Source organism: Ostrea edulis, chromosome 9 (assembly GCF_947568905.1).
Source record: "Ostrea edulis chromosome 9, xbOstEdul1.1, whole genome shotgun sequence".
Taxonomy (NCBI): Eukaryota; Metazoa; Mollusca; class Bivalvia; order Ostreida; family Ostreidae; genus Ostrea; species Ostrea edulis.
The window spans coordinates 7,624,943-7,648,943 of record NC_079172.1 but is presented as its reverse complement, the minus strand read 5'-3'; the positions used below and the strand labels follow the sequence as shown (position 1 = coordinate 7,648,943).

The following is a 24,001-nucleotide window of genomic DNA, read 5'->3' as shown; positions in this document are numbered from 1 at the left end:
ATCTTGCATTCAGGTATCGAAACCAGATGGTACCTATTGATTGTGTATTGACTTCAGAAAAGTGAATTGTCTCACGAAAACAGACTCGCTTACTGCATTAATAACATTTGTCAGTAAATGATCAATTCAGTGTAACAAAAAAAAAACCTATGTGGGATTAATAGAATCCTTCATTAGTACGAGTGTGGGATAGGGAAATTCCACCGAGGGGACAAGATTCGCAGTCTAGGACGAGGCTTTCCCTATCCCACACGAGTAAATAATGAAGGATTATTTTTCTCACATTTTACCTACAGTTTAGTGCATAAATTTAGGAGCTTTGAGAAAATTCTAAATTATCAAAATCCTCATTTGAACTTCGATGCAAAAACTAATTAGATAGGCAGAAAGAGCATACCCGAAAATGGTTTACACTGTAAGTGTAAACTAAAAAACCCAAGGTTGTCCAACGGAAAGCTATATACATTAAAATTTAAAGATAACAATACAAAATATTTTTGCTTCACCGTGTAACGTAAATCTTCACCGTGTAACGTAAATCATAGAAAATATATGACGTCACAATCAAATGACGTCGCAGCAGTGTGAGACAGAAAAATCTCACATGGCTGTCTCACATGGGTAAAGTCTATCTCACACTGGTGATAATGTGAGAAAACAATTTCCCGGGAAAAGTAACATTGTTACACCAAGTTTTTAAAGGTTATTGTCTGTTGTACATATATAATAATTTTCATACTTTCATTTCGAACCTATAATTTATCATCTACAATGTTGATATTAACCTTCAAAGTTTGCCTAAACAGCCATTTGATCAACGATTTTGACTTTGAAGTCCTTCAATGCAGGCATGTCCCTAAGATATTTTATTGTTGATATTTTGAAAAGTTTCAATCGTAAGAACAATTTTCACAGTATTTATTTAAGGTGGGGTCAAAATTCACGAAAACCCGACACAAATGAGGAAAACACTGAAAATCTCAATTTGTTCATCATTATAGAGAGAAAGAAAACCTCATTATAGAGAGAAAGAAAACCTCATTATAGAGAGAAAGAAAACGCTAAATCAGGATTATCTAAAATAGTGTATCAGGTCCGGTTTAACTACGCTAGAAATGGTACACTAAACAGATTACTTCAATCTGATTAAAACTACATCTTTTATCTGCTCCGATATTTTGATGTCGCTAATACAAAGATCTGAAGACCTCCCGTTCAGTTTTATATGGTCATATTGGGTCATGTTTCACACTGATTATTAGGCCGTTCTTGGCGCACTTTTTTTTTTACTACTGATTGCTCCGTTTAACCGATCGAGGCAAATGGGAAATTATAGGACTCACAGCGGATGTAACTGTTCGACAGGGGATGCTTACTCCTCCTAAACACCTAATCCCACCTCTGGTATGCCCAGGGGTCCGTATTTTCCCAACCCTCTATTTTGCATTCCTTATAGGAGTTATGAGATTGATCACAGTTCGATATCTTCACCTTTCAACAGAATGAACTTTAGATAAACCAATTAAATCGTCGCTGGCAAATCGTGAATCCCAAAGTATTCCGGATAATGACTTCCGAAGGAACCGTAAATGCTGAATTGAACATATAAGAATAGGTTTGATTAGTTCTTATAGAAGTATTTAAATGGATGACCTTAGATTATCAAAGTGATTGCTGACGTTACCCTGTAAAGAGGATGTCCTCAGATCTTTGCATCAGAATATCGGAGCGAATCAAAGATCTGGTTTTAATCAGATTGCTGTGACGTAATTCCTCTGTTCGTTCAATCTAATAATTTACCTTCCGATATTAGTGAGCAGTCTGATATTGATTGTAATATAAGAACATCTTAATACTGATATCCCTTAGATTGCCTCAGGTAAATCGATAAATTAACAAATGAAATATAAAGGACAATGTTTTAAGTACGATACATCCATCATACAGTTTTGTATGAAAGAAAAATATCCGATAATCTTCAGGTTTCAAAATGTCTGACATTTATTTTTCATTCAGAACTGCATGAGACATCCAATACGTACATGTATAGTAAATACACAATATATATGTGCTGAGAGTGAATATGGGATATGAAATGAATACTCATAAGTGATTTTCTAAATGCATATTTATGGCACGCCAAATTCACAAAAATGAGCTAAACAGTTTCACAGTAGATAAACTAGGTTTATCGACTGTAAACTATAGTTTACGGACCGTAAACTATAGTTAACGATTCGTTATAGTTATAGTTATAGTTAACTATAGTTTTCATCCGTAAAACTATATTCAACGGTTGTAAACTATAGTTTACAAATGCTAATCCAAGTTTATCTGTCTTTAAATAAACGTTAACAATAGGTTTTGCTGATAAATAGAGATTCACATTTGTAAACTATAATTTACATTCCTTAACGATAGTTCACAATTGTTAATCCTAGTTTCACAAATTGTGATACTATATTTATCAGAAAAACTATGTTTAACATTCGTTAATTATAGTTTTTTATCGTGAACTATAGCTAACTGCCATTTTTACTCATAAACTATATTAAAGAAAACTGTGTTTATCACTGTTTTGTGAATTCGGCGCATTAAATGACTATAAACTATATCTTACAAAACTGTGTTTATCACTTTTTTGTGAATTCGGCGCATCAAATGACTATATACTATATCTTACAAACCGTAAACTATCATTTACATTCGTTAATAATAGTTTAGATTTGTAAACCGTAGTTTACAATCGTGAAACCGTATTTATCAGATAAACTATGTTTTGCAATCGCTAATGATTGTTTTCATTGTTAATTATAGTTTACGCTTGTGAAACATAGATTATCTGTTAACTATGGTTTACAGATATGAAATATAGATTAACGTCGTTAACTATAGTTTACGGTCCGTAAACTATAGTTTACAGTCGATAAACCTAGTTTATCAACTGTGAAACTATGTTTAGCTCATTTTTGTGAATTTGGCGTGCCATACATACATGCATCGGATCATAAATATTGGCAAAAATCGTACATGTAATTGTTAGCAACGAAGGAGTGAATAAGGTGGCAGAAGTATTTACCACGAATCTAAAATGTATTACAATTAAACTATGATTGCCCATTTAAGACAATACTAATTATTCCAGAAAAACATTACATTAATTTAAGCAATTTAATTGAAAAGTATTCTACAAAAAGAATATCCTTATATACAATCATGAAGACTCTTTATGTACAAGAAATATTGTATAGGTTTTAAGTGTGTAATAACCTTGTACTACATGTATCAGATTTACTCATGACTATGACTAATAGCAGATGTAGTGATCTTTAGTGTCAAAATAATTGAATGCAATCGTAATTGAGATTCACGGTATCCAAACACATAGCCATATCATTTAATTCAATGTTTCTACACAACCTCAAAATCAATTCACGATTTGAACAATAGTTATCACACGAGATCCCATTGTGACAGCCCGATGTCTACTGTCACTGTGTTTAGAACACGTGACTTTTCATGTTACTACATTCAATGACGGATGATGTTGTCGTTCTTTCAAATCTTCACTCTCTCTCTGTTACGACGATCTTATACTCAGACGGAAGTTCTACACCAAATCCCATCATTCTGTACTCGGGGTTTGCTTTGATGCCATCCGGAAGACGAATTTCAAATCGTTTCAGAAGATTTGCACACATCAACAGCATTTCCGGTTTGGCGACAGTTTCGCCCAAACAAACTCGGCGGCCTGCTGAGAAGGGAAGCCAGCTTTCTGGTTTTGCTGGTTTCAATTTTCCATTTTCATCAAGGTATCGATTCGGATCGAAACTCTCATGATCTTTCCAATACTTGGGGTCGTGATGAAGTGCCCAGTGGTTTATCATAACGGTAGTCCCTTTAGGAATGTCGTATCCACCTATTAAGATACAATCAGAATAATGAATATCTATGAACAAGTTACTTAATCTTAATTACACCATCTTTAAAAGACGATGTAGGGTCTCATGTAATTCACAATTAATCTATATACATATGCTACGTTACATTCGAGTGATATTTATTTCTACGTTTTTCGTTTGGTTGCCTATTCAAGCGGTCCTGAATCATTTCGTACTTTACATATTTTAAAATTGAAGCACTCGCTCAACCTATCTTTCGCCAATAAAGACACGGACAAGGCAAGATCGCGGAAATAGAAATTACATGTAATATACAGTACATCCATCAAAACGCTTTATGAAATACCACTTACCAACTTGAGAATCACAGATAGTCATGTGCGGGACACCTAGTCCCGTGACATTCGCCAGTCTCATAGTCTCGAATAGACACGCCTCTAAAAAGTCGAAATTGTTCCTGTTCTTCATTGACGGAATACCAGAACCTAATAAAGATTCGTATACAAATGTATATCTTAGTGAGTTAGTTACAAAGATTTACGCAGTACATCAAAACACAACACGCTATCTAAAAGTAAGCATTTTCATTCTTACCAACAACTCTGTCAATTTCCTCCTGGCATTTGGACTGGATTTCCGGATGCTTGGTCATGAAGTATACAAACCAGTCCATGGTCATTCTGGTGGTGTCCACTCCAGCTACACAGAGATTATTCGTACAATATACATAATGTTGTAAAGCTAATCGAAAGGTAACAAACCCTATATAATGCATTCAATTTTAGAGGGTTCTTCTATAGATACCGTACAACAAATATGGAACAGACAGACGCCGGACAAAAAGTGATCAGAATAGCTAACTTGAGCTTTCACCTCGTGTGAGCTAAGAACTCCAAGATTGATTGATTGATTGTATCTTGGTTAACGTCTCGCTCGAGAATTTTTCACTCATATTGAGACGTCACCAAGATCGGTGAAGGGCTTCAAATTTGGGCCTATGCTCGGCGCTTATGGCCATTGAGCAGTGAGGGTTCCTTAGTGTGTCACACCTACTGTGACATTGGACATCCGTTTTTAAGGTCATCTCCGAGGACCCGTGACATTCACACCTGATGCCAAGTGTTTGGCGATGGAACTGCCACTACCTGTTTTAACGACTTACTAGGTCTGTCGCCCATTCAATTTTAAAAGGCTTTTATAAATAATGGATTCCAAATATAGAGCGTTTCAAAACATCCGTTCTTCTCTTCTCTTTATCATATTAATTGTACATGTATTTATTTAGCATAACTACTTTTAAACTATTCATGATAATTAGCTGAATTTAACAATACACCTTAATTAATTGAATTACTCTAATTTACCTATGTATCATGATTTCGTGAATTTCTTCAGCAAGAAATAAATGGAATATAACTCATTGTTATGAAGACAAAATTCGATAATTTGGCTGTGAATCTGTTATTAAAAAATTGGTCTTTTGATATCAAAACATTTTTTCCTCATTGTCCTAATTAAATAGCATAGCAAGATACCCTGTTCAATTCATGACATCACAAAAGAGATGTCTATGTTTTTTCTAAGTGTTTAAAAATTACATACGATGAACAGATAATATACATAATGGAGGAATAAGACCTATGCAAAACAAAAGAAGATCGGAAATAAAGAAAAATTCGCACTGGCTAAGAGTGTCCTAGACGCAGGTGACCACGTAATTTTTATTGTTAAAGAGTAACACAACTACATCATTTCTATTTACAGAGTAAGTAGGGCATAACAACGCTTCTCTTTCCACTTTCAAAGTCGGGAGGTGTCTCCCTCTTTAGCTACACCCTTGGATCCATTCACCATTCATCACCCATATCATTATACCTATGTGTAAACGTGCATCTTACAAACTACATGTCACCAAAAAAGTTGTGATATGAAAATGAACAATCTTAACTTTTCTATCTGTTGTGCTTGTTTTGAAGATAATGATTTTAATTTTTACATCACGTACAAGTGATTTCTATATGTATTTATGACAAAAATACGTCAGAATTACTATGCGAAGAAATGACTGTCTCATACCGAAAAATATGTCCGATATGGTCTGAATTAAGTGTGCATCGTCCAATTTCTCCAGAGCCGCTTCATCCCCCTCGTTTTCCGCTTCCTGTCTGGCGATCAGTAAACTGTCTGTGAAGTCCCTGTTTATACCTACAAAAGATGTACATAAGTCAATATCCCTAAATATAGAATCTTCATATGAATGAAAAATTCTCGAGTGGGATGTTAAAGAATATCCAACCAACCATCCTAATATGTATAACGAGTAATCTAAAAATGTCCTTCTAAACGAGACATCTGTCTATTGTTTTCCTTGATGCCAAGGACAATACCATACTTTTATCTTCTAGAAATGCTCTTCATCCAAAAAGTATTCAGAAGATGACGTCAAATATTTGAAAGACTCTAACCTGGTTCGAAAGTATTCAGAAGATGACGTCAAATATCTAAAAGACTCTAACCTGGTTCGAAAGTATTCAGAAGATGACGTCAAATATCTAAAAGACTCTAACCTGGTTCGAAAGTATTCAGAAGATGACATCAAATATCTAAAAGACTCTAACCTGGTTCGAAAGTATTCAGAAGATGACGTCATATATCTAAAAGACTCTAACCTGCTTCGAAAGTATTCAGAAGATGACGTCAAATATCTAAAAGACTCTAACCTGGTTCGAAAGTATTCAGAAGATGACGTCAAATATTTAAAAGACTCTAACCTGGTTCGAGAGTATCCACATGTTGTTTGAATTTGGTCCGGAGTAAAGTTAAACTTTCGTTTACATTGCTCTTCAGCTTCTTCCATTTTGCTGTTGGGTATATATCCTTAAAGTATGGAAACACATCCTCTAGCACTCCGGTTCCTAAACCATCATTCAACTCTTCATCTAATTGCAGATATGCTTTCACTTCCGGGTCATCTACTGCCCTCCTAGTTAGGGTTAAGTCATTGATATACAATTGATTGGAAAGAGAGGGTATGTGTGAAACTTGAATTAAGGACTCAAAAAAACTATAGATGATTTCAATAGTACAATATTGTTTAATTCTAATGTTATACTCTTCGATGATAAATAAATGCAGTGCAACATTTGATTGGTCATGAGGTCAAAACAACACTATGTAATACAATGTATTACAATATCTTTTTATCAATTACTGTCTGACATTTCTCTTTCATTGTTTACCATATCGTGAATAAGAAACTACAAAGAATACTATACGTACTTCTCACCAAAACAAATGGTGTAAAGTTGATGGAATATCATCAGATTGATATAATCTTTTGCACAGAACGGATCTTTCTCCTGTGCCATTTTATCCAGAAATTTGTTCATGTTGTCTTGTATCATGTGTTCAAGTAGATCCCCTTGTAAGTAATGCCTAAAACGTAAATGAAACTAAAGAACGCATACGAGTACTTGTCCGTAATGTTTCACTTGTCCCACAGACCTTAACACGTTTGTCCATTTACCGTCTGAGATAGATTATATACTAGCAAATATATGTTTCGTATTTAATTAAGTACTGAGTATTTTGAACAAACTGCATGCAAATGAAGTTGCTTTCCTCTCATCATTAACATGTCTCAATTACCTAAATTAGATAACAAATTGTCTTTGTGGGTTTTTTCCTTACTTTTTACATCAATTGTTTAATATCGTTTGATAGAGCACATAAAAATCAGCAGATTGGTTTTACAATTCTTTCGTTTTCTGAAAATCAAATTACCAATGTTATGCTGCAGTACCTTAGTGCTTTGCCTGCTATTTTTCTGTGAAATTTCCAAGTTGGTGAGTAAGTACTAAGTGCAATGTCTTTTCCTCCCTCCGAAAACAAATCACCTGGATAATCAATCAAAATATGTCACAGTAAAAATGTTTTTATTATCATACATTGAAGAGCTTCATATCATCACCTCAACAAAAATGCAACAATTCTATTTACCAGATGCGAATTTTGGTCTTCCAGCAAAGTCTGCCTTCTTTTTCACCATTGCCTCCAGTACCACATCGATATTATTTAAAATGATCCATGTTTGGGTACCTACATTTTGATTTTTAAAATGTTAAAGAATTACCTAAGAAATATAATTTTCTGTGTGTGTGTGTGTGTGTGTGTGTGTGTGTGTGTGTGATATCATTTCCCATTTTCATTTCAAAATGACAAAGAAAGTTAGATAAGAACAGATATGACAGGTTGGATACATCAATACATCAATTAATGTTGAAACCAATTTGGATAACTACTGTTCTCGGCCTTTAATGTGCAAACTGTACAAAGAAATATCATAATAATAACAACCGTAATCAAAACGCACACCACGAAACGGCATAGTATATAACCAGTAATGAAAAAGTTTTCTTACTACATCACACATATTTTTTTAAATGAATCAATAATGTAGTTTAGCATCTTGTTTAAATGCACTTGGTTATCGATGTTACATATTTCCTTACCAAATGCTTTGTTTTATATTGAATTTCATGTTCCATGTTACTTATATTATACTTGAAGGTAAGCAAGTATAGTGGTGAAACGATACATGGTGAAGTATTTGATTCGAGATACAAACTCTCGACGTTATATAGTTTTTAATGCATCTATTTGTGTTGAGTATAATTTTTTTTATTTGTACATGTATTGCATACCTTTCATTTGCCATGTATTAGGAATCTCATTGGTTTAAACAATGAAAAAATGGTAAAACCGGCGACGATTGCATATAATCCATAGTAGCCTTAGGTCCTGTCTTCAATGTCTCTATGGATTTGGCAGTACCAAGGTGTTCGACAGAAAGGTGAAAATAAACTTTGATCAATCTCATCACTCGGACCCATGGACACAACAGAGGTGGGATCAGGTGCCTAGGGGAGTAAGCATTAGTTCTTGGCACACTGATTTTAACTAGGGATAAATTCGTTTACCTGATCAAGATATAGGCCTCACGGCGGGTGTGATCGGTCGACAGAGGATGCTTACTCCCCCTATACAACTGACCCCACCTCTAGTATATCCAGGGGTTCATGTTTGCTCAACTCTCTATTTTGTATTTCTTATAGAAATTGAGATTGATCTCTGTTCGTTATCTTCAACTTTCAGCATATTATTGATAGGTATATGATATACTTGAGGAAATACTTCCAAACTAACCAACAGACAGGCTTATTACTGGACCATATTTCTTGGAGAGCTCCCTCATTTTCCTATGGATTTCAAACGAGCTATACACTGAAAAGAAAACGAAGGTGATAATTTCATACAATTATCTCAATTACATGTCATTCCATCTAAATATTACATTTCTATTACGGGATTACAGTTTCATGCTAAAATAGTTTATTACAATTTCTTTCTTTATTTCAAATCTTCACTAAGAGAGATCCAGTTTAACCGTATCAGTGAAATTGGATTGAATTATTTGATCTTCTATACGAAATTTAATAAAACTACAGGGTTACACAGATTGATGACAAACAATTAAATGCTGTTGTCATCCTTTGCTAAAACTCATTATGGACAAAGAGGAATTCTTTTTTTAAAAAAAAGGGAATTGTATGTTTTAATGTATTATACCTGAGACATTATATGGTGTGTGTGCGTGTGTGTATTTCATTATTATTTTAATACGCCCTGAAACTGATGTTTATTCTTATCTAGCATATTTATGGTATCTTGTGTTTTCATGTTTTATATGTACAATGAGGATAGGTACAGCTTTTAATGTTTTATTTATTTTCTATGTATTATGTGTATAACATTCCCTTGTAAGGTATATATTTATTGTAAAGCACCTTTGAGCGTACATAGTGTATGAAAAGGGTGCTATATAAATATGGTATTATTATTATTTATTTGTTTTATTATATCATTCAAATCCCACGAAGAGTTAAAATCGGCCCTGTGAAATGGTCAAAATCAAAGTGTCGACAAATTATTTTCTGCATAAAAGATAGTCCTTGTATGATAGTTATGAAGGTGATATCTGTATTTTTTTATTATTTTTTTATTATTATTATTATTTTAGAATGTTTGCCTGTTGTATCTGAGATCTATTGCCCCAAACTTCATGAAATTTAAGAAATTGCTTAAAATCACCATATTTTTGTAATAAAATGCTCAAATGTAATACAAAATACAGTTACGGACCGAATTCATTATGATATCAAATTTAGAATATCACCCTGGAGATTAAATTCCGAACATTTTCACTGGTCCTGACCTTTTTGTAATAAAATGCTCAAATGTAATACAAAATACAGTCATGGACCGAATTCATTATGATATCAAATTTAGCATATCATCCTGGAGATTAAGGTAGGTCCCTAGTCCTGGACCTACATGTGATTTCTCAAAAATTTGAGTTTAAATACTTAGATTGTTCATTTGAGGGTATGATAAAAACAAAAAAATGGGGGGTTGTCAGTATAATGAGTAAATTATGGTATTTTTATTACGTGTACCCCCATTTGTCAAACGGCAATATCAGAATTCATTGAAGAAGTCCTAGAATATGTCCATAAAATTTTGTTTGAGGTATGATGCTGCAATTTTTTTCCTCAAATATGAAATAAATATGTTTAACTAAATAATTAAAAGTGAAATTTTAACACAGTTTCATGTTTTTTAATAATGGTGGTACAAAATTGAATTCAATACAGGCCCTCGGCAGTCAAAAATACGGCACTGCAACACCACTAATATGAATATTTTAAAAATTTGACTTGTGATTTTTCATTCAAACTCACATATTATGTTCATGTATGAATGCTTGTTAAAATACATTTAAAAAATCTGCCCTTTCTCAGCATAATATTTTCACAGCATCTCAATTTATATTTACATTTTTTGGCCAAAATAGCCATTTTGAAGATGATTTTCACATAATAGAAGATAACAAATATATAACAAGATAACAAATATATAACAAGTGCAGAATTGTTTTATTTAATTCCACAAGTGCATTATCGCATATCATGAATTTTTTTTAATTTACAGATAATTTTAACATGTAATACCCCTGTATATCAATTAAACAAATATGTACCTCTGGTTTTATGTGTGAATTAGATGACAAAAAATGGAAAGACGATTGGAGCCATAGTCTACTCAAATATAAGTGATTGAGTGTTATTGCATTCATTTTCTAAATTAAAAAACATCCAGGTAAATGTAAAAATACGTTTGATAATAATAGTACGTGAACCAATACCAGAGTTCGATCCGGAAATGACGTCACGCTACTAGACCCCTACTTTAAATTCTGAAAATTCTCACTGGTCCTGACCTAATATCTAACCATTTTGGGAAATTTTACAGTGTAATAGACATCATGAAAAGTTCGAAATTCAACCGAGACAAAAATAGTTTTGAATATATGATATGGGAATTCTTCAAATACATTACAGAAATGTTACAAATTCCTAGAGAAAATACTGTGAATGAAAGGTGAAGATAACGAACAGTGACCAATCTCATAAATTTGTTATCCTTGACTTTCGACAGATCCCATAGGAATTTCAAATGTTTCTTCCGCATTTTGTAATTTCCCCATGTTTCTTACGAGAAATAACATTTCTTACAGGAAATTTCCCAATTCCTGAACCAAAAAAAAAACCCTTTTCTTTCAGGGGTTTTCTCACGGACGAATTTATTTTGCTAGCCTATCATACGAGACTTCCCTGTGATAAGAATATTCATATACAAGATTTTGATTTTTTGAAGAACTAACGGAATGTCCAAAATGAGATTTCGCAGATTTATCCGTGATCGTCTTTTTCATGAATTTCTATCAGAACTTCTACAAAGATTTTTTAAAATGACCTGAATAATTCCCGACTAGTGGTAAGCACCATGGTCCTGGTGGCAGACGATATCGCATTCGCTTGATGACGTATAACACCACGAGACCAATACTAACTCCCGCCAAAACGGTTTGTATGTTCACAGATACGTCGATCATGATTATTCCACGTTTTCCCTCTCTGTATCTCTTTCTGAAATAAAGAAAATTGTTATTTTGATGTGCAGTCATATGAAATAGAGTAATTAAAAACAACCAAACTTTAAAAAACGAGCAAATCATTACTAACATGATAATGCCGTTTTAGCAATATACTTCATACAATTTGTACAATTCATACATTGATGTAACACCATGCTCTTGTTCTTGTTGTGTACTTGGATGTTTTATATCAGATAGAAGAGAGATCAGAACCAATTAATGCATGCATATTCTAGCCATTCAATAGAGAATTTAATCACATTTAGTTTGGTTGGTTGTATATTGTTTAACGTCCCGTTCCATATGATATGGAGACATCACCATTACGGGTGAAGAGTTGCAAAATTTGGGTCTTTGTTCGGCGCTCACAACCTTTGAGCAGGGAGATCTTTATCGTGTCACAACTACTGTGACACGGGGCCTACATGTTGTTGTTTTCGATCTCATTCGAAGGAACCCCCCCCCCCTCTTTCGACAAGCAAGGGATACTGAGGACCTATTCTAAACCACACCCCTACGGGCCATGATGTTTATGGTGATACCTAATTATGTATCACGCGATCGTCGTGCCCTAAAACCAAGCTGACGATCGCTGATGATTGAGCCGTTGTCAAAGTGGTCCATTACTTGGCTCTATATGTATTTTATGTTCCACTATATTGCAAAAGATGGAGATCAAGAAGATTGGTCTGGTGTTTCCCAGATTGAAACAATGGAGACAGATCACTAGTCATCTGGTATTGGCCCTGAATCCAAAGAGAGCTGAAATATCTTGCTTACTCCTCCTTGAGATTGAAATATCCACCCAGTAAGAAGTAGGCTGATGTTTGTCTGACCGAGCAGTAGTGATGTCGTTTGTGAGGGCCTTGCTACTCGTATGTTGTTCATCAATCCTGTTAGGTGGTCTGTAGGCAGCAGATATTAGTGCTGACTTTCCCCTTCCAAGTTTCATCTTTGCTTTGATGAATTCATCACGTTCCTACTAGGGCAACAGAGCTCACTGTTGATCGCCTGGTCGTTATAAGTACTCCTCCATGAGCGCCCCTTTTTCTATTACGTCTGTACACTTCAAAGTTTGGTGGGAAGACTTCTGCTCAATTCAAATCACTGTTTAATCACGTCCCTGTTCCTATCATTATGTCGGGTTTGTATATCGATCAAATTCAGGTGAACATGCGTTTATGAAATGTTTTTAAAAAGATAGATATTCTTTTGTCGATCTGATGTATTTCTACCTCAATTTCTTACGTTAACAGAGTCAGGGGATTTTAAGATTCTTTTCGTGAAACAATCCTTGATCTTTAAAATAGTAAAGTTTCTGTTATGAAATTAAATAGCACTTCATTACGGATTATGAATCTTTAAAACTAGTAAACATAAGTACAATATGTGACTTTATAGAATCAGTTTACACTTACGCCAGTGTACTAAAACGACTAGTACCCTTAGTTTTATGTCAGATTTCGTTATATCACGGGATATCCCAGGCCTCGCCCTCTGAATCCTCTCAAGGACAAATAGACATACAGGCGGCCCCCAGACCGCTGTCTCTCAGATTATCCCTGGGTCTGTACGCGGCATATACATGTACTGTCAAATGAAATAAACGTATCTAAAAAAAATTATTCTTTGCAGGTACATGCATGCATGTGTATCTGCAATAGTCTTGAAAATTGATCCTCCTAGGCACCTGATCCTACCTCTGGTGTATCCAGGGATCCGTGTTTGCCCAACTCTCTATTTGTATTGCTGATAGGAGTTATCCCCTGTCGACCGGTCACACCCGCCGTGGACACTAATTTTGACTACGGATAACTCCGTTTACCTCATCAAGATATAGATATTTTGATCGGGTAAACGGAGTTATTCGTAGTCAAAATTAGTGTTCATATATTGAACTGGAGTAGGTCCTTTTAAATAAAGTTGCAATTTTTTTCAATTTTTATTGTTTGTGTTTAGATATCAATCAATTCCAAGACCAGGGTAAAATAATCATTCACAGATAAAAAAAAAAAAAAAAAAAAAAAAAAAAAAAAAAAAAAAAAAGACAAAGATAAGGTAATTCTTCAAATTGTTTGGCAAATGAAATAAAGAAACTCAGACTGTTGACCAGGTGTTAATTAACGGATAAAAGTTAATGCGACCTCGGATCCGTCATCACACCTTGAGGTTCGTTCTACCACAATGCTAAAAATGGTCAACATACATGTTTTACATCCACCACACCTGTCAGATCGAAAATACCTGGCTTGAAAAGTTAACCTATCGTAAACAGAATTACCTGTCAGATCGAAAATACCTGGCTTGAAAAGTTAACCTATCGTAAACAGAATCACTAAACCTGCACGTGAACGACAACACAATATATATAAGAGGCATACTGAATACTGTTGCGCAATGTTTGACATGCCACATATGGTTTTTCAATCCATGGACTAATATATAATATTGATATTAAGCATACTCACTTTATCTGGTTCTGCTGTTTGAAACATATGAATGGGATTCTAAATTCATAGCTTTTATATATATCTATCAGTCGTTCCTATGAGCTATTTTAAACTATGCTCCTGCAATTACACGTCATGATTTCACATCGTTCACATGATGCCTGTTTTGTTTCATCTGCTGTAAATAAAGTAGTACAGTAGCACACGATGCGTGGGTAATATGAAAATCTAGAACTCTGACCTGACAACAAATTAAATTCCAGTACACTTGTCCGTAATTCACTCATCAATATCACTAAACGATTACAGATATGTGTGTCCTTACCTGTCGTTCCAATGAGCTCTTTCAAATTATGATCTTATGATTTCACATCATGCACATGAAATTGTCTGCTGTAAACAAATAAGGTAGTACACCACGCATCGCTAATATAAAAATCTAGAACTCTGACCCCATCTATATTCTGTACAAAAAACTCAAATAGCACTTCATGCATACCTTATGTGAAAATCTAGAACTCTGGCCTGATGTTAGTTCAAAATCCAGTACGCTGTCTGTGCTGACGTATGCATAATTCACTGATCAATAACAATGAAGATATATAGACGGGAGATATACATCAGCATAGAAAGCATAAAAATAGAGAGAGAGAGAGAGAGAGAGAGAGAGAGAGAGAGAGAGAGAGAGAGAGAGAGAGACAGACAGACAGATAGATAGATAGATAGATAGATAGATAGATAAATGGATGGATGGATGGATGAGTGTGGGTGTGGGTGTATATATACGCATACGTCAAATAGAAAGTTTTGCATATTGTTTAATTACTGTTTTAACATATTGTTGTCGCATATAAACATGTTCACATCTCGGTGTTCTCTATCAAATTATTAAAGATGTGTTCTCACTTTACTTAAATTCAGGGGGGGGGGATTCAAAATCTGACCAAGATGATATACTATTTTTATAGATAGATAGGTGGGTGGGTGGGTAGGTAGGTAGGTAGGTACATGTAGGTAGGCAATTGGATGGATGGGTAGGTCGGTGTATATATACGCATACGTCAGCAGAGAACGTTTTGCATATTGTTTAATCTCGGTATTCTCTATCAAATTATTAAAGATGTGTTTTGACTTTACTTACATTCTGGGGGGTTAATTCAAAATCTGACCAAGATGATATACTATTTTTATTTTCTATGATTGAAATATTTACTGCATGCAATATCAATCTCTCCTGAATATTTACTTTGTGATTTTTATTTTTTATGTTATAATATCAAAAATTTGCAACGGTCCAATATGTTATATTATTGCGGATTGTCTCAAAAATATGCAACTTCGACATGAAATAAAGCATGCATTCAATCCAATATTACTGTTTGTACGATATACAAGTTCTAGGATTTATATTACAAGTCTGAACTGCTTTCTATATTTTTTTCATTGGTACATTAATTGGCAATAAAAATATTGCTGTGCTATCAGTGTTGAAAATACAAAAGATGGAGTCCTATCATTACATGTATGTAAGCCAAGAAAAATGTATGTCCCAACTCCCCACTAAATATTGACCGATCCGTAATGATTCTTGTTGACCTACAAGTCTTTTGAACAAACAATCAGATTTACCGCCAAATACTGCTGCTACTCAATTTTGAACTGTTATATATTTTTTATATCCGACTCGTACTTTGTATATCTAAAGACATTCTTTACCGAAAGCAATTTGAACTTTAATATGGTGTCTCCTGTCTATAAATATGAAACGCTGTGTAACTTGTTATTTTATCTTATCAAGCGTGAATAAATATTCAAATGCAGCTAAACTGTTTTTAAAGGTTGTCAACATTTGCATGCAAGGTGAAGATAACGAACAGTGATCAATCTCATCACTCCTATAAGCAATACAAAATAGATAGTTAGGCAAACACGGACCCCTGGACACACCAGAGGTGGGATCAGGTGCCTAGGAGGAGTAAGCATCCCCTGTTGACCGGTCACACCCGCTGTGAGCCCTATATCCTGATCAGGTAAACGGATTTATCCACAGTCAAAATCAGTGTGCCAAAAACGGCTTAACAATCGGTATGAAACACGTCAGACAGCATTTGACCCAATGATAGGTTGTATTGACGAACTAGATCTTTCAATCGAGACTGTTGAAACCCCTGTACCATCAACTTGTTTGACAGTAGCTTACCTAGATTTAAAAAATGACTATACGCAGAACAATCTCTTGCATATTGAATCAGTTGAGATATATAAACACCATGTGCAGGTGATAATGAAATATCTCTGCATAAATATGGGAAGTTAACGATGGAGAAGCTGGAATCATCCCGTTTGTCATACAGTTGAGTTGTCAGTTTACCGTTAATGTCTACTTTCAATAAAAATATCTAAGTATGAAGCAGAAGTGGACGACTCTGTACTGTCCTTTATTTCGAGCTCACAGGGATATATCAAATCGACAATTGAATGAAAGTTATTATTGTTAATAGACAAAACGTCATTGATATATCGAAATGTGGAATTGAAGGCCACAACGAGAGATTTTTTCTTCTCATGTAGACGTTTTTGAATAAATTCTGCTTCATATGAATTTAGAAACAGGTCTGCTAACAAAGGAGCACAATTTGTGTCCATGGGATTTCCAAAAGACTGTTGGAAGACCTGATGATTAAAGACAACGAAGATATTGTCAAAGAGGAACTCTAGCATATTTTTTATTTCAACTTCAGAGTACTTGTTCGTGGAATCAGAGTGGTGTTTAACAAAGCAAGTTTTTGAATGACTAATCACTAGATATATTTCCGTTTTCCATTCTTGTTGAAGAAGCAACTGTCTATGATATCAAAACGTCTAGTCTTTAATTTATCGTGAGGAATGGTCGTGTATTGTGTTGAAAAGTCATAGGTTTTAATGTTTTTGATTTGGGGAAAATTCTGCGATTTCAAGTTTACTAAAAGTTGTTTAGAATATTTTAGAATCCACATTTGATTAACACCATTCTGGCATATGTAGTAGCACAGTAAGTTTGAAATTTCTCCTTCACAGCTGTTATGTTTATGTTAATTTAAAGCTGACATGAATTAATAAATACGTACACCTTTCTCATCTTATCCGCCATATTTCTTTCAGGTAGCCTAATTTACTCTACCTGTATATACCCCAAATGTGATTGTCACACCTGAGTGATTTTTCTAGGTGGACTCGACCAGTGCACATCTCCGATAGTAATATATAGGGAATCAGAAACAAATAAAATAACATTTTAAAACATTATGCTTTGCTCAAAATTACAAAATATTGATTGTATACTAATGCAACATTCTGGAAGTTTAGATAAGTTAGACAAAAATGCAAAAAAAAAAAAAAAAATAGTTTTTCTTGCATACTTGTAAGTGCATGCAAGTATTTGCATTTTCTAATAAAATAAATGCGGATAAATCATTTGCCAATTACATACTGATAGAATGGAATAGGCAAAGAGAATAAAATATATTATTTATATCAATTCTTGCAAAATAAAGGTGCATGCCATATGCATAATATGCAATGCACACGGTATAATCGCCAAAAAAAGTATCAAATACGGGCGTCTATTCAACAGGTATCGGAGATGTGCACTTACCGAAAATATTAGATTCTCTTTATTCTGATAAATCCACGAAACAAAATGATAAACTCCATTTGTATCTCGTTAGAACTTTACAACACGTTGTCATTACATTATACAGACTGCGACACACTTCACCCGTGCTAAACAGTGTGTCTTCAATCAGGGGAGATGTCAGAGTCGAAAATTTTTCCTGTATTGAATGCTTGTCTGGTCGAGGTTTTGCAGTTTATAGAAATGGGGAATCTAATATCTGGTTGGATATATTGCGTGCACAATTCAAAATTTCTCGATGATCATATACAAACTTGGATATACAAATAAGGGAATAATGATCGAAAATATACATCTGTGTGCAAATGCGTGTATTACATTTGCAATCCATAATAAACAGTTCATTACACAAAGACACATATGAAAGGAAATTTTTAAACGAAAATATAGTTTTGTTGTCTCTTTTGGAACCACATAATTATTTACGGTCTCTGTATGTCCATATTCATTGAGAGAGAGAGAGAGAGAGAGAGAGAGAGAGAGAGAGAGAGAGAGAGCGACCGTTCTACTTCGATTTATAATATATCATTTCACAGAAGGAAAGAAAATTGATCACTTATATAAATGTAAGCTTTCAAGCATTAAAAATTTCCAGCTATTTAAAAATTTGTGATTGACAATATGTTGGAAACTTACAGGAGTTGATGCTTATAATTGAATTCATTACAATTTTTTTTTAAAAAATGTTAGTTTGAACTGTGCATGTAGAAAATACTGACTTTGTATGTTAGAATAACGGGGGGAAAAGTAAATTGTCAAAAAAAGTGGGGAAAGCAGACCAGCCTTCCTGCCCACTCCAACCCCCTGTTTTCGTGCCTGAAACAACATATCAATTCGTGTTGAAAGAAATGTGCATATCTACATTTCATTAAATTCCAAAGGAGCTCGAATTTATGTGTTCCCTTATTAATTATTTTGTATGCAAGATTCGTTCCCGAATTTAGAATCATGCTTTCAGTCAGAGCAGAAATGAATTCATATTGAAGTATATCTAGTTTGAATGCAAATGTTGAGTTCCTTCTTTTAATTTCATCAGATTCATTAGAAACCCCTCTCCCAAACTATGCAGCTTTGTTTTTATTGATATCTAAATCGGTATAAATGAATCCGGATATAAATTATATAATGTTTTTTCGTGATCATATAGATATTGATACTGATAATGAAAAAAGAAAATGTTTATACTCTTGCCTTCTGCATATCCTATTAATGCATTACAGTATATTGACATTGTATCATATCAAATAAAAGCTCAACACGAATTTTACTGATTTATGCATACTAACATCTTATCGAATACATTTGAATTTGAAATTTCTACGTACAGCGGTATGGCCATTGCGCCAGATCTACGAAATGAAAATATTTATGAATAAATTACACTCAGGCCTCAAAGTAATCATTATGGCATGTTACAGAAACGTTAAAACACACAAATGCTATAGTCCTGCAATGCATGCATGCGATTTTTCTGAATACATGTATTTATGTATTCATGAATGAAGTTCCTACGCTTGAAAATATCTTGGTCTTTATGCATTTTGTTTTGTGATTTTGGTTTACCGTTCCTTACACTGTGTAAATGAAGGACAACTTGGTAAAGGGTGCAATTCTACATGCACCATTCAATTAGTATACATGCACGTGTTGCAAAACAAAATGTACATGTAATAACCAGACATGTATCGTCATTTTTCATGGGGGGGGGGGGTACAACAGGGGAAAAAATGGAAAATTGGATTCTTCAAAATTTCTTGCCATTCAAAATAACAAGAGGCCCAAGGGCCTAGAATCGCTCTTCTGATAAATTGTACAACCCCACCATTTCTATTCTTAGCCTCTTAGTATTCTAAATCTTTAGTTAAATCCTAAGAATTCAAAAAAAGTAGGTGAATGTGACCTACTTTTTAATTTACACATTTTGAGAACCCAAGAAATATCAACTGACAAAGTTTGATGATTTTAAGCCAATTAGTATCTGAATATTGAAATATAGCTGTCAAATTCCAATCGTAGGTCATGGTGACCTACTTTTTGGTCATCGAACTCCGAACATGCAAGACCCATCAACTGACAAAGTTTGATGACTGTAGGTCAAATAGTATCTGAAATATATAAATATAGCCGTCAAATTCCAAAAGTAGGTCAAGGTGACCTACTTTTTCGTCAACACCCTTCAAACATGCAAGACCCAACAACTGACAACGTTTGATGACTGTAGGTCAAATAGTATCTGAATCATATAAATATAGCCGTCCAATTCCAAAAGTAGGTCAAGGTGACCTACTTTTTGGTCAACACCCTTTGAACATGCAAGACCCATCAACTGACAAAGTTTGATGACTGTAGGTCAAATAGTATCTGAATATATAAATATAGCCGTCAAATTCCAAAAGTAGGTCAAGGTGACCTACTTTTTGGTCGACACACTCCGTTGACTCAAGATGCATCAACTGTCAAAGTTTGATGATTGTAGGTCAAATAGTGTCTGAAATATAGTAATTTAGCTGTCAAATACCAAAAGTAGGTCACGGTGACCTACTTTTTGGTCGACACAAACCGAAGACGAAGACGCATCAACTGACAAAGTTTGATGATCCTAGGTTTTACAGTGCCCAAAATATGCATCTAAAATTGAAAATGTGAAATTTGAATATCTGCAAAATTCAAAAAGTAGGTCACTGTGACCTACTTTTTTATAAATATGTTTTAGGGCCTCAAGATGCATCAACTTACAAGATTTGATGATTCTAAACCTCTCGGTATTTGAAATAACAACTTAAAATATATCTATAAATGATAAGCCATAAAATTCAGAAAGTAGGTCACGGTGACCTATTTTTCAGTTGACGCATTTCAAGGTCCCATGATCCACCAACTGACAAGTTTTGATGATCATAGGCTTCAAAGTGTCCAAGATATGCATCAAAATTAATTTTAAAATAAATACCTGCAAAATTCAAAAAGTAGGTCACCGTGACCTACTTTTGAGACAACTTGACACAAGGTCCTAAGATGCATCAACTGTCAAAATTTGATGATCCTAGTCCTTATAATGGCTAAAATATCTAAGATTTAAGGAATTTAAAAAAAATTTAAATTTAGGTCAACTTTGAAGTGACCTTGAGACCACGCCCTTTGCCCCAGGGTAATGCCTTGAACAATTTTTAATCTACAACATATCCTCATCCTTATGTGTAAGTTTGGTGATAATCTGCCCTGTGGTTCTTGAGAAGAAGATTTTTTAGCAACCACTACTTTTGTTTGTATTTTCCTGATTATCTCCCCTTGTTAAAGGGTCACATCCCTTTATTTAGTATGTATGAAAGCCCTTGGGCCAATGATACCCTGTACCAAATTTGAAAGAAATTGGCCAAGGGGTTCTTGAGTTATAGCCCTTTTTCTAAAAAGTTTACGCACACCGCACACCGCACACCGCACAAATGGCCATAGCATTAGCTCTTTGAGCCTTTGGCTCAGAAGAGCTAATAATTAAAAAAGATGAACAAAAACAGCAATAAAATAAAACAAAACACCCAAACAAACCAAGATGTTTTGTCCGATGTTCAAAGTCCTAATGTGGGGTGAAGGGTTAAAGAGTCTTTTACTTTGACTACCTCAATAATTTCCCCTACACTTCATTTTCTTCAATCGTTGGGGGTCGGATGGGGTGGTTAGAGTCCTCTACTATGAGTGCCTCATATCTTAATTTTCTTAATTGGTGGTAATGTGTGTCTTCTACTATTATATCAGAACTTTCAAGCTGGGGTAAGTGGGGGAGGGGTTGTCACTCAATGTATCTTTAATTTGCATTACAAACTAACAAAAAATGGATATTGTTATTAAAGGTGGGTGACAGACACTCTTGTCCTCTCCCCTTGATGTTTGATAACGACGCATAATATGATAAACTCGATTATTACATTTTGCATTAGTACAATTTGCGTCGAGTTAGACGCAGAATGTAATAACGCAAAATGGCATAGATATATAAGATCTATTGAGCGCCAAATTAGCATAAAATGAAGTAATTGAAAATAACATTATTTAAAAATATGTTTAATTTTTAATTAATACGTGCTTTAAATGAATCAAATAAATCTGCATTATCAATTAATGAGAGCAATATTGAGTTACTAGTACTGTTCTCTTTTTATTGAATTAACGATATCATTTGTCTTAATAAGAGCACGATTATTACAAGATCATCGGTTCTCTCTCTCTCTCTCTCTCTCTCTCTCTCTCTCTCTCTCTCTCTCGTCGTTATCTCTCTCGTTGTTCTCTCTCTCTCTCTCTCTCTCTCTCTCTCTCTCTCTCTCTCTCTCTCTCTCTCTCTCTCTCTCTCTCTCTCTTATCCCATACACTCGTACAGTGTTGTATATGCAAATTTATGTCCTAAACGATTTCCTGATTTATAAATCTGCAATTCTCTGACCAGTAAATCATATGGTATAAGGATTCATGCACAATACAGGGTAAATATTATACTCTGATACTTCCCCTGATTGAAGATAGCTGATCGGCACGGGCTAAGTGTGTCGCAGTCTGTACAATGGACAATGTTGTTTACTGTTGGAATGCAAATGGAGTTTATCGTTTTGTTTCATGGATTATGCAAATAAAGGGAGTTTTACTACTACTTAGAGTATTTTCGACAAGTGTACACGTACATCTGCGGTCCTTTACAGATATTACGAGTAGGCCCAGGTAAATAGTCGTCCGCATTCGATGCGTTTACATGGCGAGCATACATGCCATTTTTATAAGTACAGTAGTATTTATGTCTTTGCCTTTTACTTGAAGTAATTGTGAATGGTATAGATTGTATACTCTTTGCTTATTCCATTTTATCAATAAATAAAAGATGAAATATTTCTCCGCATTTTTGTATAGTTTTGACATATTTACTGCAAATGTACGCACGTTCACGTAAAGAAAAGGAATTCTATATATATTTATCCAAATATATATATTTAGAATGATTTACTACTGTACGATATGTTTATTATAATTTTGAGCACTGCGTGGTGTTCCAAAACGTGATTTCATTTCTTCTTGATGTCCTATAAATTAGTATCGGAGATGTACGTGTTACCTGTCGAAGTTACCCGCACAGGTAAATCGAAGACACTGATGTGAAGTGAAGCGTAGCAAAGCTCGTCCCCTTATATACCATGCGAACCCCTATACATATAACAATAGAAATTCCAACTAATATGGCGGATTAGCAAAGAAATATGGCGGACATATAGAATTATACTATATTTATTAATTCATGTCAGCTTTAATCTAGTCATGAATGGTTAAAAATATTTTCATTTTTATCTATTCATTTTAATTTCTATTTTTATTGATTGAAATTTCAACAAAATGTGGTCATCAAATTATCTCTTGTATTTGTGTAGATGATGATGGCGACTGAGAGTAAATGTTGAATAACCAAGTTTCTATTTATGTAATTGAATCGATAATAACCGAATCAAATGGCTAAATTCGAATTCGAATCACATCTATACCTACAAATCTTTGGTTACAAACGAAAAGAGGTGCAATGCAAACAACTTTAGAGAGGAAACATATTTACCTTTGTTTATGATAAGGACAAACGCATAACTCCCACAATGCAATATAAAGTTGCATAAACACGGACCTTTGGACATACCAGAGGTGGGATCAGGTGCCTAGGAGGAGGAAGCATCCCTTGTTGACCGATATTCTTAGAGCAAGCATATTTTATTGATATTAGAAAAAAATTTGGTCATCATTGCCCTATAGTTAAAATATTTTTATCCTGTAATTCTTTCTTATTCTGATTAGGTGGGATCAGGTGCCTAGTAGGATTAGAATTTCACTGGATTCAGAAGCACGTTCCGAAATTGTCTTGTCTACTCTTTATAAGTATTCTCCTAACTCAATGAAA

At 34.3% G+C, this 24,001-nt stretch overlaps 1 protein-coding gene across 5 annotated transcripts; it reads right to left on the bottom strand.

The window, feature by feature from the left end:
- Positions 1-3,157: 3,157 nt before the first annotated feature.
- Positions 3,158-14,885, bottom strand: LOC125658354 (steroid 17-alpha-hydroxylase/17,20 lyase-like). Of its 5 annotated transcripts, none has more exons than XM_048889595.2 (12): positions 14,734-14,884; positions 14,427-14,586; positions 11,778-11,950; positions 9,108-9,185; positions 7,902-8,000; positions 7,705-7,798; positions 7,182-7,337; positions 6,674-6,885; positions 5,979-6,107; positions 4,497-4,601; positions 4,256-4,387; positions 3,158-3,919 (listed from the first exon to the last, which is right to left on the bottom strand). In XM_048889595.2, the coding sequence occupies exons 3-12, from the start codon at positions 11,914-11,916 to the stop codon at positions 3,567-3,569; spliced, it is 1,497 nt and encodes a 498-aa protein (XP_048745552.1). In that variant the 5' UTR covers positions 11,917-11,950; positions 14,427-14,586; positions 14,734-14,884; the 3' UTR covers positions 3,158-3,566. The 5 variants fall into 5 exon arrangements, with proteins under 5 accessions (XP_048745552.1, XP_056004399.1, XP_056004400.1 ...); XM_056148424.1 differs by having other exon boundaries at positions 11,778-11,952; positions 14,493-14,586; XM_056148425.1 differs by having other exon boundaries at positions 14,427-14,583.
- Between the last annotated feature and the right edge of the window lie 9,116 nt (positions 14,886-24,001).